The sequence below is a fragment of the Jatropha curcas genome, chromosome 6 (genome assembly GCF_041381405.1).
Source record: "Jatropha curcas cultivar XTBG-Jc1 chromosome 6, XTBG_Jcur_1.0, whole genome shotgun sequence".
Classification (NCBI taxonomy): domain Eukaryota; kingdom Viridiplantae; phylum Streptophyta; class Magnoliopsida; order Malpighiales; family Euphorbiaceae; genus Jatropha; species Jatropha curcas.
In genome coordinates, this window is record NC_143156.1 from 8873049 (window position 1) to 8888797 (window position 15749).

The 15749-nt window shown below is 34.7% G+C and overlaps 1 protein-coding gene across 3 annotated transcripts; it reads right to left on the reverse strand.

Moving 5' to 3' along the window:
* Positions 1–1452: 1452 nt before the first annotated feature.
* On the reverse strand, positions 1453–15272 carry LOC119370203 (5'-3' exoribonuclease 3). Of its 3 annotated transcripts, none has more exons than XM_089722819.1 (25): positions 15076–15272; positions 12875–13169; positions 12450–12552; positions 12248–12324; positions 11864–12055; positions 11616–11735; positions 11445–11507; positions 11025–11174; positions 10749–10913; positions 9970–10047; positions 9772–9858; positions 7006–7278; positions 6681–6776; positions 6074–6169; positions 5915–5985; positions 5394–5522; positions 5240–5316; positions 5109–5149; positions 4932–5006; positions 4617–4774; positions 3726–3830; positions 3187–3262; positions 2839–2918; positions 2638–2685; positions 1453–2496 (listed from the first exon to the last, which is right to left on the reverse strand). In XM_089722819.1, the coding sequence occupies exons 2-25, from the start codon at positions 13076–13078 to the stop codon at positions 1668–1670; spliced, it is 3393 nt and encodes a 1130-aa protein (XP_089578945.1). In that variant the 5' UTR covers positions 13079–13169; positions 15076–15272; the 3' UTR covers positions 1453–1667. The 3 variants fall into 3 exon arrangements, with proteins under 3 accessions (XP_089578945.1, XP_089578944.1, XP_089578946.1); XM_089722818.1 differs by having other exon boundaries at positions 3726–3842; positions 15076–15271; XM_089722820.1 differs by lacking the exons at positions 12450–12552; positions 12875–13169; positions 15076–15272 and having other exon boundaries at positions 3726–3842; positions 12195–12429.
* Between the last annotated feature and the right edge of the window lie 477 nt (positions 15273–15749).

Genomic DNA, 15749 nt, shown 5'->3' on the forward strand with positions numbered 1-15749 from the left:
CAGAAAAATTGTTTAAATTGTATGTTGATTTTATGAATTATATAAGTATTCATATAAACCCAATTAATCATAGTATTTTAGTTCACAGTTATGATTTATCTTTAAATATTTGTATCTGTATTTATTTAAATCCTAGTAATAATCTTAGTGCTATACATATATATGATTTTATTTAAAATCAAATCTTAAAGTCTTTATATTTGGTTTTGTTTTCTCTTTTGTTGATAAAAAAAAATAATAATAAAAAAAATAAATAAAAAAAAAAATTAAAAGCATATCTCTTTAAAGTCATTTGTCATTATTATTTTCAAAGTCATAAGTCATTGTTTTTATAAGTCTTTAGTCTTTGTTAGGGTCTTTTGTTTTGTTTTGCTTTGTAACGTGTTTTTGTTTTAAATTCAAAGTCTTTAGTCTTGTAAGTCTTAAGTCAATTTTATTAAAGTCTTTTAGTTGTTTAGTTTGTAATTCTTATTGTATTCAATTATAAAAACGATCCAATATATATATATAACATTGATATTACTAAAAACCATAACATAATAGTATTTTAAAAGAATGAAATAAATGGCTATTAGATTTTGTAAATCCTCAGGTTATTAACAGCGTGAACTTCTATAAATACGGACATGCTTAGTATGTTGTTTGTTGAAAAGGATGTCCAATATATATTGGTCCTTTTCACAAGGAGATGATTGTTTATGGTTGGAGGATAGAAGTGGTGGATCATATGCACTGTAAAAAGTGCCTGTAAAAAGCTAGTATTAGGCATTTTTGGTTTTCATGTGGAAATTTAGAATTGCGTCCGAGATCAAAATTTTGATGTGTTCTCCAGATTCTTGGACTAGGAGTGAGTGCTTGTCGAGTTGTGTTATCTAGTGCACCAAACCCTTACGTAGTTGAGGCTTTGTCATTTAGGGAAGCCTTGTGTTGCGTAAAGAGGACTTTCCCATGCGTTTGGCTTGAATCAGATTCTTTTGTGTTGGTGCAGGCAACTCGGTGTATGAAAGCCTGTCGGTCCTGTTTTTGTTTTTAGTGTTTTACTATATTTTGTTACGTCAGTAACTTGAGCACTATCCTATGTTACATAGGGTGCCTAAATGATCCGAGCCAGCCGATTCAAGCTAGGCACGAAAAAAATTCAAAAAAATTCAGCTCGAATCGAGTTCATGCCAGGCCTATTTGCTATGTTCAGCATGAAAGTTCTTGCAGTTCCCAAAAAAACAAATTAAAAGGCCTTTTTTTTACAGATATTTTTCATGGTTGTTTTCCATCCAAACAAAGGATTAATTTTTTTATTAGATTATTTCATAATTTATAAAATATTCTCAACTAAATTCCTGATCCTGACCGTCGCTGCATAGGACCAATGTTTACCTTCACATAAAACCAGTAGATAAATGGTACCTCCAAATAAAGGCAACGGGAAAGGAAATTAAATATTTTGACATGGAATTTGCACAAACAATGAAATATCTTTATCCTACCAATAAAATTGCTCCTTGAATCGGGAGGCAAACGTTAAGAGCTATGAATAAACTCTTGAGGGTTTTATTGTCAAAATTTGGCCAATGCCGCTTACAACAAGAATTCAGTGTGTGTATATATAGAAGAAATTAAGATGCCTAAACCTAGCTACCACAATGAAATGGGTAATTGAACCACTAAAACTAACTGTTGTCATACCCAGGTGGCGGTGGCCTCTTATTTGGTCCACCTGGTGGTGGAGGCCTAGGCCCCCTATTTTTGTTGCTAGGCGGTGGTTGGTGAAACAACCTACTAGCTCCCACCTGGATTTGGGTGCCCTGGCCTCCCTTTGCCCCACCATAAGGTGGTCTAGGCTCCCCATTCAGCCCATCAGTACCAGGTCGTGGTGCTGTCCTTCCTCTCGAGTCCAATGCAGAATATTTATTACCTCTTTGTTGATGGTGATCATACCTTCCAGGAACATTCTGGTTGACCGATGGAGGGAACCCACCACCCCAATGTTGATGCTTATCAGCTCTAGGTGATTGATGGTTTTGGTATCCCTCATATCCACCTTGATCACCATAGTTAGTGGCCCCATATGATGTCTGTAGGATGGAACCAGGCAGGGACTGCAGTCCACCATTCTGATGAAACTCTGGTGGATGGTACACCTGCTGCCCTGAATGCTGTCCATTTGATTGGTTCTCTTTTTCGCGATTACAAGACCCATTATGTTGTGGGTTGGCATCTGATGATGCATAGGGTCGAGCATAACCTTGGTCATAGTGAGTAGGATTTGAAGATCTATGGTGACCAGAATTAGAATAATCCATTCTGGATTGCGCAGTTCTACCATTTGAATAGGATGAGTGTGATAGGACATGGGGAGCAGCAGTATAAGGTGATGTTGGGGTATGTGAACGATTAGCATATCCATTACGATCTACCTTTAATTGTAAACTATTAATGACGAGACGATGAGATGCCTCACCAAGCTGACGTCCAGATATGGTTCCAGGGGGGTTACGCCTGAAAAGATAAGGCCCAGATCCAAATTCTCAAAATAAATTACACAACATACTCAACAAGAGTAGCAGAAAACACGCAAACTGATTAGATGAAAATATTGCATTGGCCTGTTGTCGCGGCAAAGATAAAAGTTAAGTGTACCTTTCACTTTCCCAAGGCCTCCTCCCTGAATCACCACGGTGGTTACGCCTGAAAGGAAAAAGCCCAGATCCAAACTCTCAAAATAAATTACACAGCATACTCAACAAGAGTAGCAGAAAACACGCAAACTGAATACATGAAAATAGAGTACACAATATTGCATTGGGCTATTGTTGCAGCAAAGATAAAAGTTAGATGTACCTTTCACTTTCCCAAGGCCTCCTCCCTGTATCTTCATGCCATAGAACTGGATCTCGTTTCAGATCCCCTAAATTTACCATCTACAGGAAAAGCAATAGCATTTGGTTTAATACAGTAAACTATGTCAGATATGCAAAGGTATCTGAATGCAATACAGTAACCATCAAGCTCAATAAGCCCAATCAACTAAACCTTGAATACTTGAAATTCAATTTATGTTAAGAATTTGAGATGCAACAAAATGATAAAATAGAGCACTTAGCATGCACAAAAAACAAGTTAAAATCCGGATAATGTAAATCCAAGATCAGATTTGTTAGGAAGTATTTTGGCCCCACTAGTACATACCTTCTTAGGGAATATAACCCCAGCTGGTGGTCGAGTTATGTGTTTATGTGGATCAGGAAGTCTGTATATAGCACATCTGAAGAGTAAAGAATAAAATGATTAAAAATTAGTTGAAAAAAATAAAAGCACATCTCAGATTCTTGATCACTTACAAGAGTTCCAATAGATTTTAGTAGATCTAATATGCAACAAAGATTTATCTTATGTTAACAGATCTATAATACAATACTATCTCCGTTCCGTTAATTTTGACACTTTCTGATTTTTTTTCTTTCTTTGTTCCACTTAGGTGACACTTATAGAAAATAAGGTAGTATTAATTATTTTATTCTAATTTTACTTTAATCTAAATATCTCCACCAAACTTTGTCTCTCTTAATTACAAAAAATTAATTAAAAAGTAATTTAGTCAATTATCCTTATTTTTTCTTGAATTAAGGTAGTTCAATCATTTTCTTAATTCTTAAGAAAAGTTAAAAAGTGTCAGAATTGACGAAACGGAAGTAGTAGTTAAACAAAGTCAATGTTCAGAAGCTTACATGACTTCATTATCCAAAATGTCTTCCATCCCTAAAACTGGAGACCTGAATATAGGAGGTTGAGCATCTCCAGAGCAAGGAGTTATATAACCATTCATCCCATCACTGCATGTAGTCCTAAATAAAATCAGAAAATAGTCAAAATAAATTTTAACTTTCTAGCTAGTCTGGAAAGTCCACGTTGGTCTAAAATTGAAGATTGCAGTAAGAACAATAATGTGACACAGACAAACTTAAAAAGCTAGATTATGTTCTGAATGTCCCTATCTATACGTGTGCAAACAAGCTCTGACACAAATGACATCAACGGGGCAAGGCTCCAAAATTAGGGGGACTAACGAAAAATTATCAAAAGTTAAAGGACAAATCAAAGAAAAAAAAACTTATGCACTATTTTATAAGGTAAATTAAAAAAATAAAATTTGACTCAGCAACGCCTGCCCGCGCCCCCCCCCCCCCCCCCCCCAAACCCCTCTTTTCCTGCACCAAAACCACACATAATACTTCACATTATACAAATATAAAACAATATCTCAACATTGACAAGGCACAGAATTCACATGAAATTCAGGACTCAGTATCATTAAATAACTTTAGGCATCTCAAGCAAAGCATTTTGGTTAGCTTTTAGAAAAAGACTCAGACTATTAACAGTTGTTCAAAAAATTAAAACTGCAGCGTTAACATTTAAGCAGCAGCAGTAAACTCTATAGCTCTACCATTATTAGCATTCATACTGAAGCTAAAATTCTCGCTTCGCAATTCCAGCTTAATAAAGAAATTAAGACAACAACATAAAGCCTTAGAAAGTTTAGTTGGAGTCATTTGACAGTAATCCAACCTAAAGGAATTTTTATCTTGCTGAAGATTGAACTACTTGAAAATACAAACCTCAACTCAGGATTAATACGTTCTTTGACTTTGACTCGTTCTTTGTCCGTCAATTGTTTACAGTGGTTATCAAGTAAATAAATACTCTCAGCAAGAGAATGAGATGATAACACAAAAAGCATGTCAAGCATCACACTGTTTCTCCTTGCTTCCTCCTCCTAAATACATCACCACATTCAGATCACATCAGGGCAGAAGCAGAAAACCCTCCCTCATGCCCAGAGAGAGAGAGAGAGAGAGAGAGAGAGAGCAATGGAAGAATTAAAGAACAGAAGATAATACACGTCACAGGATGACTTGATTCAAGAATCATACCGTTAATGTATGCTCAATCTTTTTGACCTCTGCAAGTAGGCGAGCTTCATCAATGAAGGGCAATTTTGCAATGCCCTTGGAGGGGAAAAAAAAAAGATTAGAACAGAGAGTACCAACAAGACATACTTGGACAGAGAGCTGCAACCTAAACGTAGTCATAATATAAAATAAACTCACCTGCCAAGCATACCTCTTTCCGTTCATGTCCACCTCAAAATCTGTTATATTTAATAAAGTTCAAGAAGTTATCTTATTAAGTAACAGATAAAATGATGTATCAAGCATTCTTGTTTAGCAAAAATGCGTACCGATGGGGTAAAAATCAATAATTGGTGAATTTGGATCAGTCATCAATTTTCTATAACGCGCAGGAAGAGCATGAGAACTGAAAATTAAAGGAAAAAATTAGTTTCTCCCTTGATTTGGATACACACATATAAGAGAAGGAAATAGCTAAGGCACCTTGCAGCAGGAAAAACTCCCAAAAGCTGATTGAATGGTTTGAATGGGGAACCCAGTTCAAACTCAATATTCATCTGATTTAGATCTTTGAGATCAGAAGCAAAGGGTGCATAATGATAGGGATAAAACCTGAAACAAATAATAAATGATGATCCATGCACAATTATATCTAAGTAAAAATATACCACCACAAAATACAACTTCACACTAGTCAGAGGTCTTTTCATATGTTTGACATTATGGAAGAGTGAACTATGAAGTAATATTGTGGGTATGATGTTAATAAAATTTACAAACAAAATGAGAGCAGTAAAAATGTTGTATCCTCTTTCAAGTGTTCAGGGTGGAAAGGCAAGCAGCATATCACATTTCCTGCAGCCATAATTGTCAGCAAAACAGTTTTGATACTAACAGTTTCCTTTAATTGTGGTACATTATTAATTTGCGAAGTTGCAGCATAAGAAGAAGAGAAAAATAGGGAGCTCTCAACTGCTTGAGATGCAAAGAAAGTCTAAACTCACCATTGCCAAGAAGAAACTCCTTCATAGTAATAGTGCATGACCCAACACAGCCCTTCAGTGTACCTCAAGGCCTATAGAATGGAAAGCCAAATAAGAATATAGTCCTTTGAAGACATTAAACAAATTCAATCAAAAATAACATGAGGGGATTTGACTTACAACATCCCTTCTTATGTTTTCAAGTTCCTCAACAGTTATTGCAGAGAACTTTTCTTCATAATACCTTTCCTTCCATCCTGGCTCTCCTAATTTAACCTGATAATATCAAGCTCGTAAGCATCCCAGGCACTGAACAGCCCAATAAAGGAATAAAAAATAGCATTTCGCAGACTAAACCCATTCGTGTGAACATCTGAAAGGCCCACTAGTAGGTGACAAGAAATTATTAAGGTTGCGGCCACAATACTACCTCATATGATGCAGATAACAAACACTATAAAACATGGTACCAACTGCTAATCATAAAAACCACTGATAATCTGAAATTCATACAACCAACCCACGGTAAAAGAATCGTGAAAACAAAAGCAGGCATTGCAGGTCATTTAATCCATCACAATATATGCACATAGTAAAATTCATAATTCATAGAAACGAGAGAGAGAGAGAGAGTAAAAGGACAAAGCATATAGAATTTTAAAACTGAGCTTTTCTCCTGAATAATGCTTATCTCACACTCAAAATTTCAATTAAGGGGCAAAAAAAGAAGCACAAATTAAGCACTTCTTGCAGAATATACATCACACACTTAACAGCAATCACAAACCTTGTCTTCTTCTGGATTTTTTGAGTTAAAAACGTCGGACTTCTCACGAAGTCTCCCCTTAAGCTTAGTTTTCAATTCTTCTTTGTTTTCACGTACCTGAAAATGAGGGGAAAATAGCATCAACTTGATAAATGATCATTGTAGAAAGTAATAGTCAGCCAAGTTTGCATGTACAAAAATGGTAAACAGTGTGAAAAACAGACTCTTAACTCCTTCCCAACAAGGCTCACACCAAATTAGAGGCTAGCCCATAGAATATAAGTCCTAAGGAATGGCTGGAGTCAGAATTATATTAAAGTGCCTCTCCTGAAGCAGGAAAACATACTTCTATTTCCAGGCTATTCCCTGCTTCAACAATGGCTACACCAACACTAGCAGATGAAGACATACGTGCAACTTTACTGGCCCGATCAGAAGATCCTTTGCCACCAGATGAGCTCTCCAGACTATGCTGAAAAGGCGAAGGTGAAGGAGCTGAAGCAAGACGAGAACCATGAAATTGAGCAACAGGAACCAAGGACTCAGATTTAAATTGAGGCTCTGCATTGTCTCCCCTTCTGGCCTGCGCTTTTTCTCGCTTGATTCTTTCTGCCTGCCGCTGCAATATATAAATACACCAAATTATGGCCTGTTTGTTATTATTAGAGGGTTTTTGTTTTTTAGTTGTTCAAAAACCAAAAACAGATTATAGTTTTTTTCATTTTTATTTCTTATAAACTATTTATTTTTTTCAATAAATTTTGGTGGATGATAAAGCATTTGTTAACAAATTTCCACAAAATCATTAATAAATTTTGGGGGAGAAGAAAATAAGCATGTTTTACATTGATATGGATAATAAAGAAAAATAAAAAGGAGCGGATATGTATAAAAGAAAAAGAAAAGGAGGGTTGGTTTGAAGACATAAATCAAATTCATGGTTTCATAATTTTTTTTCTATTTAAGAAGTGATTTATAATAAAGTTCAAAAGGAAAATATAAACAGTTATAAACAAACATGTTTTATTTATCTAAAAATAGAAAACAAAAACCATGACAAATAGCTCCTTAACAAATAATTAGAATCTACTCAAAACATGTTGAGCACAGATCCTCCCCAGAAAACTAATTTAGAAGAAGGGTGTCGATCTTAAATGGCTCTCTTTATACCAAGTATATAAACACCATTAGAGATTTGTATACAAATCTAGTCACTAGTGTGAGAATAGTTGGAGGGAATACAAAGGAGTTTCCCATAACCGATCTGCTGCATCAAGGATCTGCTTTGAGCCCATATTTACTTATCCTAGTAATGGATGAGCTAATCAGTATACACAAGAGGATGTTCCTTGGTGCATGTTATTCTTAGATGATATTGTCGTAATCAGTGAAACTAGTGAGGGACTAAACCAAAAGTTGGAAATATGGAGGAGATTCTTGAGGATAAGAGTTTTAGGCTAAGCAGAATGTAAGACAGAATATATGCACTGCGAGTTTGGTTTAAAGAGGGAACAAGAAAGTGACGTCGGATTTGATGGTACATGGAGCCAAAGTGCAATCAATTCAAATATCTAGGCTCTATGTTCCAAAAGGGGGATCTCATTGATGAAGATGTTTCTGATAGAATTCACGTATAATAGATGAAATGGGAATGCTATGGATGTTAGAAGATATCTAACAAGGTGAAAGAAAAGTTCTATAGAATGGTGGTGAGACCGGCAATGTTATATAGGAGTAAACATAGATGAATGTTGTGGACATGCAAATGCTGAGATGGATATGTGTCTACACAAGGTTGGACAGGATTAGGAATATGAATAGAAAAAAGGTGCAAGTAGCAGAAATTGGAGATAAAACAACAGAATAATGTCTGAGATGGCACAATCATGTATTACATAGACCTCCACATATCCTTGTTTGTAAATGTGATACTTTGCCAGTGGAGGGAACTAAAAAGGGGAGAGCTCGACCTAAAACTTCATAGAGGGAAGCTGTCACGAAGTATCTATGGTTTTTGGCTATTAGTGAGGATATAGCTGTGAACAGAACAGAATGGGGACAAAAGATTCACATAGCAAATCGTAGTTAGTTGTTGTTATCTATCTTTATGCTTTGTTCTATTTACTAATATATAAAATGATTTTAAAATTCCTCTTTCAAAAAATTTTTTCTACAAAAAGTATAATAAATTTTTTTTCCAACTTATGCTTCCTTTGCATTGATATTAATTTGATAAAAGTGGATATTTGAAACAGAGGATTCATATAGCCGGCCCCAACTAATTTATGACTAGGCTTAGTTGTTATTGTTGTCGGTGTTGATTTTAAAGGTTCAAGCTTCCAGCTTAAAATAAATATTTTAGCTCCTATAGCAATAACTAAGGTTGCCTCGCACAAAACCAACCCCACCCCCCAAAACAAAAGAAAAACAAATTCTCTCCCTCTTTCTTTTGCCTACAAATATGCATGGATGCATACAGAATCTGAATATATTATCATGCTTCATGCAGTCAGAACTCTCTATTTCTTCTTCTTCTTCTTCTTCTTCTTCTTTTTTTTTTTTTTTTTTTTTTTTTTTTTTTCATGTGCACCTTGGTAAGCTACTCTTCTTCAGAGCTTGAAAAAATCAAGCACTAATACTCACCCAAAAATGAAGGAGCATCCTACCATTGAAGACAAAGTTTGGCAAGTGAATTCAGATATATGTCCCCAGAGATTCATAACTAGGAGTAGACATCAAGTGGTGTATAGCATCTTTAATGTTCTTTTTTTTTCTCTTATTTTTCTCCCTCTCCTTGTGCAAATAGATTATTTATATAGAGAAGTGCCAAGATCACAACTTTTTCCCATGTGAACAACTTTTTAATTCACTTCATCCCCCCTGATGTATGGTAGTTCTTTCGTTATATCAGATAAATATATTGTATATGCTTACAGCATCTAGAAATAGACATGATGAGCAACTGGCACCAGAAAAAGAATAATTTTATTGAAAAACTTGGGATTCTTTGATCAAACATCCCATATGTATATTCATGTACTCCATACCCAATTAATGGTGTGAACATTCAACATATGAAAGACAAACACATTGATCAGAGAAAAAAATTAACCTGGTGCAATCGTGCTCTTTTCTGGAATATTTTGTCCTCGTAGGACCCCACTGCTTGAATAAAATGCTCTACATTACTCAAATTTGGCTGAGAAAGGAAACAGCAAATTCAAAAAAATGTCACCGATATTCCAAAATCCATAACATATAGTAGCAGAACCCATTACAAGCAGCTACTAAACCCTACAGGCATACATACCTTGCTTGCATCTGTCAGATACCCACCCATTGTACTAAACTCCTTCTTGTATACCGCCATTAGCAAGTTGATGGCACCCTGCAAAAGAAATTGAGCATGAAAAACAAAGGTCACATCAACCTACATGTTATTTCTATATAACAAAGACACATGTTACAGTCTAATAAATCTACTGAAGGCAACTGCTTATGAAGAAGAAAACTCGAATAATCATAGAAGTGCAGCACGGAAAATATCACAGTGCCTGGTTTAAAATTGAACATTACGTTATGTCCTAAATTGGATTGCATTAGTAGGATATGGCCACATCAGTACTTCACCAACATTGACTTTCAGCATTCCAAGTTGACACAAGCTTGTTTAGGAAAAAAAGTCTCTCGTTGAGTTCCAGGACCCATAGCCTGTGTGTCTAACATTAGGCCACAAAGAAAACACTATATCCCCCACCACCGCAACCCCCCCCCCCCCCCCCGGGAAAAAAAAAAAGGAGGAAAAACAGTGCACTTCTTATCTGGCTATATTTCCACAAAGACATAAAGTTAAGATATCCTTCATGTCTTTTCGGTGAAAGCTATCAAGGATAGCATATAAATATGTCTTCTTAAATCTAAAGGCTTCATTGGAATTGCAAGATTCCAAGAGATCACCGAGCAATTCATATGAAAACATTTAACTTTCTAAAAGTTCAACACAATCCTTCTTCAATTTATTCAATTGGTATAATAAACATTATCTCACAATTATAGTTTATTAAGATAAAAGGCCAGCTATTTACAAACCTCACGAATCTCCAATGTAGGCATATGTGGCAAAAAATCATTGCCAACAAAGAAACACATGAAAATAAAATCATCCACAACGCGTTCAAAATCGACCTCAAATGGAGGGTTAGGAATTCTCAGTTCAAATTCCAGATACTCTCTAAGAGTCCAAATATTGAGAAACTGCATCAAGAGAAAAGGTACAAAAATGATAAAATGATTAGATATATAGTTATTGCATATGTGGATAATATTCATATGAAGACTCCTAAATCCATTTAGAACATAACCCACCTGGTATGGCTTTTTGACTGCAACAGCCTCTTGACCTTTCTCATCAAATTCCCCAGCCTTCCTCTTAGCCTTTCCTTCACAAGCTGCTGCTAAATGACCCATTTGGCCGCACAGGAAGCATTTGTCCTGTTGCCCAGGCGTGAAAACAACCTGAACAACACCATAAAAATAAAAATGTTTCAGAGAAAATTTGAACATTTTGCAGATGCCAGAATTAGTATTAACAAAAGGACTCATGCCATCTATTTGATTTCAAACATGCATGCGCAAAACTAAACTATTTCACTCATTTGAAGTGACATTCATTCCCTTCTCTGTTACTGTATAATAATTAATAGTTAATAGTAATAATAATAGTGATAACAACCAAACAAAAATGCATAATTTCTTGAAAGTTGAACAACGGTTAGAATGGCAAACCTCTCGAAGAATCGAAAAATGAACTTCATGAGTAGCCAAAGCCAACATAATCAGGTCCGCATCCTAAAAGTGGCATCCACAAACAGAACAAACCAACTTAGTTGAGATGGTAAAAAAAAAAAAAAAAAAAAAAAAAGCTTAAGGAGGTTGAAAATGAACGAAGAGATGTACCAGGCCATACAGGCAATGGCGTGTATTTGGATTGTAACCAGGAAGATTTCTCTGAAGACGAATATATGATATAATCTTGTGTTCCCCTTCACCAGGAACATTTGCATCAGAAAGGATAACCTTCACAAAATACAGATGCAGCAATTGCTCAAAAACTATTTTTTCAACATTATCAACCGGCACAATTGCAAGAAACAAAACAACCACCGTCAAAGGAAAAACAAACAAGGACCATGAAATTAGTGCACCTTAATTTTTTTCCAGCCAGGATCATAATTGAGCCTGAGATGAATATAGTATTGCAGAGCAATTGAAAGAACAGCCATAAACTCAGTTCCAGGAGTGATAACATTGGAATCAAAAGTTTGTGATTCCTCCTTAGGCGGTAGCTTTCTACCCTCACTCTCAAACTCTTGTCTTAGCCTCTCTTCTTCAGCTGCCTGCATATGGAATGGTTATAAATCAATAACCATAACACGATTTACCTCCTATCATGAGGCTTTTTTTTTTTTTTCCTTATTCTGTAGAATAATCAGAACTGAGATAATAAGAAGATTTGACCAACAAATTAGAACTAACCCTCCCTCTGCCTACACATGGAGAACCAACTCATTATTCACAAATGCACATACCACATCTGCTGCATCTTTAGCTGCTCTAAAACGCCTAGATCGTTGCTGATTCATTTTAGCCCGAGGAGCAACACCATCTAACAATTATTTTCAGATGATCAGTATAACATACACTCATAACAGGATATAAAAGGCCATTTAGGCATTTACACATGCTTTCTAGTTTCCAGCATCAAAAAGTTATCAGAAAATATATACTTACCAATTGCCATGTATAACAATTTTCTAGGTCTCACCATAACAAACAGTCTATCGATGTAGTCAAACATGCACTGGAATACCTCATCGAAAGAAGTTGGGGAAGGCTGCAAAAGATAAACCATAGATTACTTAAGCATCATAATTACATAGACAAAGTAAAACGTGCACGGGATTACAATCTGTATCAAAAACCATGTCAAATTGTTGCATCCTTTTAAATATCCTAGCATGAATAGGCAAGTGAAATGAAAGTATCTCCCTAGCAAATTCCAAAAAACTAAAGAGCTGAGTGCATGATTAATAATACAAACAAATAACACATTTTCATTTCCCTTACTTGTAAATCGATTATTAAACATAAAAACTACTGAAATTGACAAATTTATAGCAGAACAAGTTAAAACAAGAAACCAAGATAAATCATACTCTGTCTTCAGGGTGGAAGCAAGGGTGAACGATCCCATTCATGTCAAGATACAAATTATCATATTCGACGTTGTTAAGGTTAGGCCTACTTGTATCCACTGGAATCTTAACTCCATTGATAACCACTGATTCTTCCTCAATTACATCCACCACAACTAATGGATACTTCTCGGCCAACCACCGATAGAAAGCCGGAACTCCCATTGCCAGTCACTCAAGCTTTCAGCTTTGTGTGTGGACAATTAAATCAACGCGTACTCGCAGCGTAGCAGCACAAGTTAAATCCTAGCCCGAACTGGCAAAAAAAAAATCAAAGGAAAAGAGACAAATTACAGAATTACATGTGCACTTATGTTGCAATCAGGGATTACTTGTCAAGACAATGAATTACAGATTTCTGCAGCATGTTCACTTAATTTCCACTCAATGAAAACTCTAGAACATCAATTAAATCATAAAAGCAGCATCGGCATGAATTCTATTCAACTCTCCCAGCCATAAACAGATACACCAAGTACACATTTTCAAATCAATATCATTTTCTCCTCATATAAACTCGAACACAGATTTCATTGCTCAAATTCAATCATAAAAAAGTTAAAAAAAAAAAAAAAAATTCCTTAAAAAACTCATAAATAAATCATAATAAATATTATTAACATTACAGTTAAATCATCATTCAGATAAAACATACCAAACGTCAAGCTAATTCTACAGAAACCTAAGACTACAAAACCTTCAATCTTATTTAAAATACATATTTTTGTTATGATTTTCACTATTTTCGTTAAGCCCAACTTAAACAAAGATTCATTTCTTCCCATTAATCTCTATGAGCTCATAAGTTGAATATGATCTAATTATATATATATATATATATATATATATATATATATATATATATATATTCTACAGTTTGAAGATTTAAAATTAGGGATAGCAAAGGTACCTGCAAAAAAAAAAACTACCCATTCCTGAACCCATGTATATAAGGTATCCAAGTCTGTTCAAAATTACCTTACATTACCCATACCCGTCCAAATCCAATTGGCATTACCCGTATACTACCCAAACCTGTATAAATACCGGTTAACACAAAATGACCAAACACATAAAAAGATTATATACAATTCAACTAAATTCATACAGTGCATGAGCAGACAAATATGTCAACAAAAGAATTACACAATCAAAATCCAATAAAATACAACCAAACATCATAATGTATAGACAAAGGTATATAGAAGATACACATGCAATAAAGCTCCAGTTGGTGGAAAAACTTTTGACAAAATGGGAATTAAATTCGAAATCCAATACCTTCAAAGATAATCAACTAAATAGACAATACTGCAATTTCTTTTTGAAATCCAAGGAACTTAACTTGCACTAAGGCCCAGACTCAAAATATCACCCAAACCCTAATCTGCTCGTCACCTAATTTAAATCCAGATGATTCACTAAATACCAGAATTACTCGCACAGCTATTACATAACCCACCAGTGAAAGTTTCAACTTTCATAGTTGAATTTTCCTACATCAAGCCAACAATTTCTCTCTCTATTTCCACTTGACCAGATAGATTTAAGCAAAATATATTTACAACAAGGTTTCAACATCTAACAGACAAAACATATTATTCGTATGACATTCAAACATGTATCAATAAAAAAAATCAATCAAAATTAAAATTCAGAGCAAAACTAATGTGAAAAAGATAAAAAGAAAAAACACCACACAATAATCCATTGCAACTACAATAAATTCACAAACCTGCAGACAATCTATCTATACATTATAAGTGGCCACAGAAACTGCCATTAGACTTATATTAGTAGCAAATAATATTCCCTGATTTCCCAAAATCCTCCCAATAGCAATAGCACCATTACCAGCCCCTAAATCTGCCCGCAGACCTTCTCTCAACTCTCCACAATTCCAACTCACATCTTTCACCAAATCAACATTTTTTTTAGTTCAACTTAGCCACCAGTTTCAAAAAAACATGTCTCTACTTAAATTCCTGAAAAAGTTAGCACAATAGATGGAAAAACCAGCAATCTCATTCATTTAGCAATTTTTACTGCAAAATCTCCATATCCTATCGAGCTTAACCGATATCAATAATTCATAAAAAAAAAACTTTAAAAAATTCTCAAAAATAACTCAAATTACAAAGAGGAGAACAGAAAAAGCTTACTGCTCCTCTTCAACGGCGAAATGGAGGCAAGAGGAAAAATGAGCTAAAATGTTGGTTTTTAGGTCGTCAGATTCAATGAGCCACAGAACTCGTTATACGACGGAGATGGCCGCCGGTGGAGATTGAGGCAAAAGGTAAAATCGTCACCTTTGGAGACCCAAATCAGCTTTGTTTGAAAACCCTTCATCAAAACGGCGTCAGAACGCTCCCACCTAAAACTGCACCGTTTTGATGATGCATCGCCCTTGTTTACCCCTTTGTTATTTCTTTTTCCGTTGTAAATTGCCAATTTTTCTTTCTTTTTTTTTTTTTTTGTGAAGAAACCGTTTTTTATTTGTTATTTCTTCTTTTTATTCTTAATAACTATAACTATACTAATCTCAAGCTATACGAGTTGAATTCAATGTAATTTGTTTTTTTTTTTTTTTGATAAAAATATAAATTATCTGTTACTAGTTGCGATGTTTTCATGCGGGATATAAATATACCGTTTAAATAATATTATTTTTATTAAATTATATTACTATTTATTTTGCTTAATAAAATTTATAATTATATCAAATAACATTAACAATTAGCATTTATCTTTATTCATAACGGTATAAATATTTATCTCTTTTTTTTATAAAGAAATACTTGTCTCCTTTTTTATAATCAGAAATGTAATATCTTTT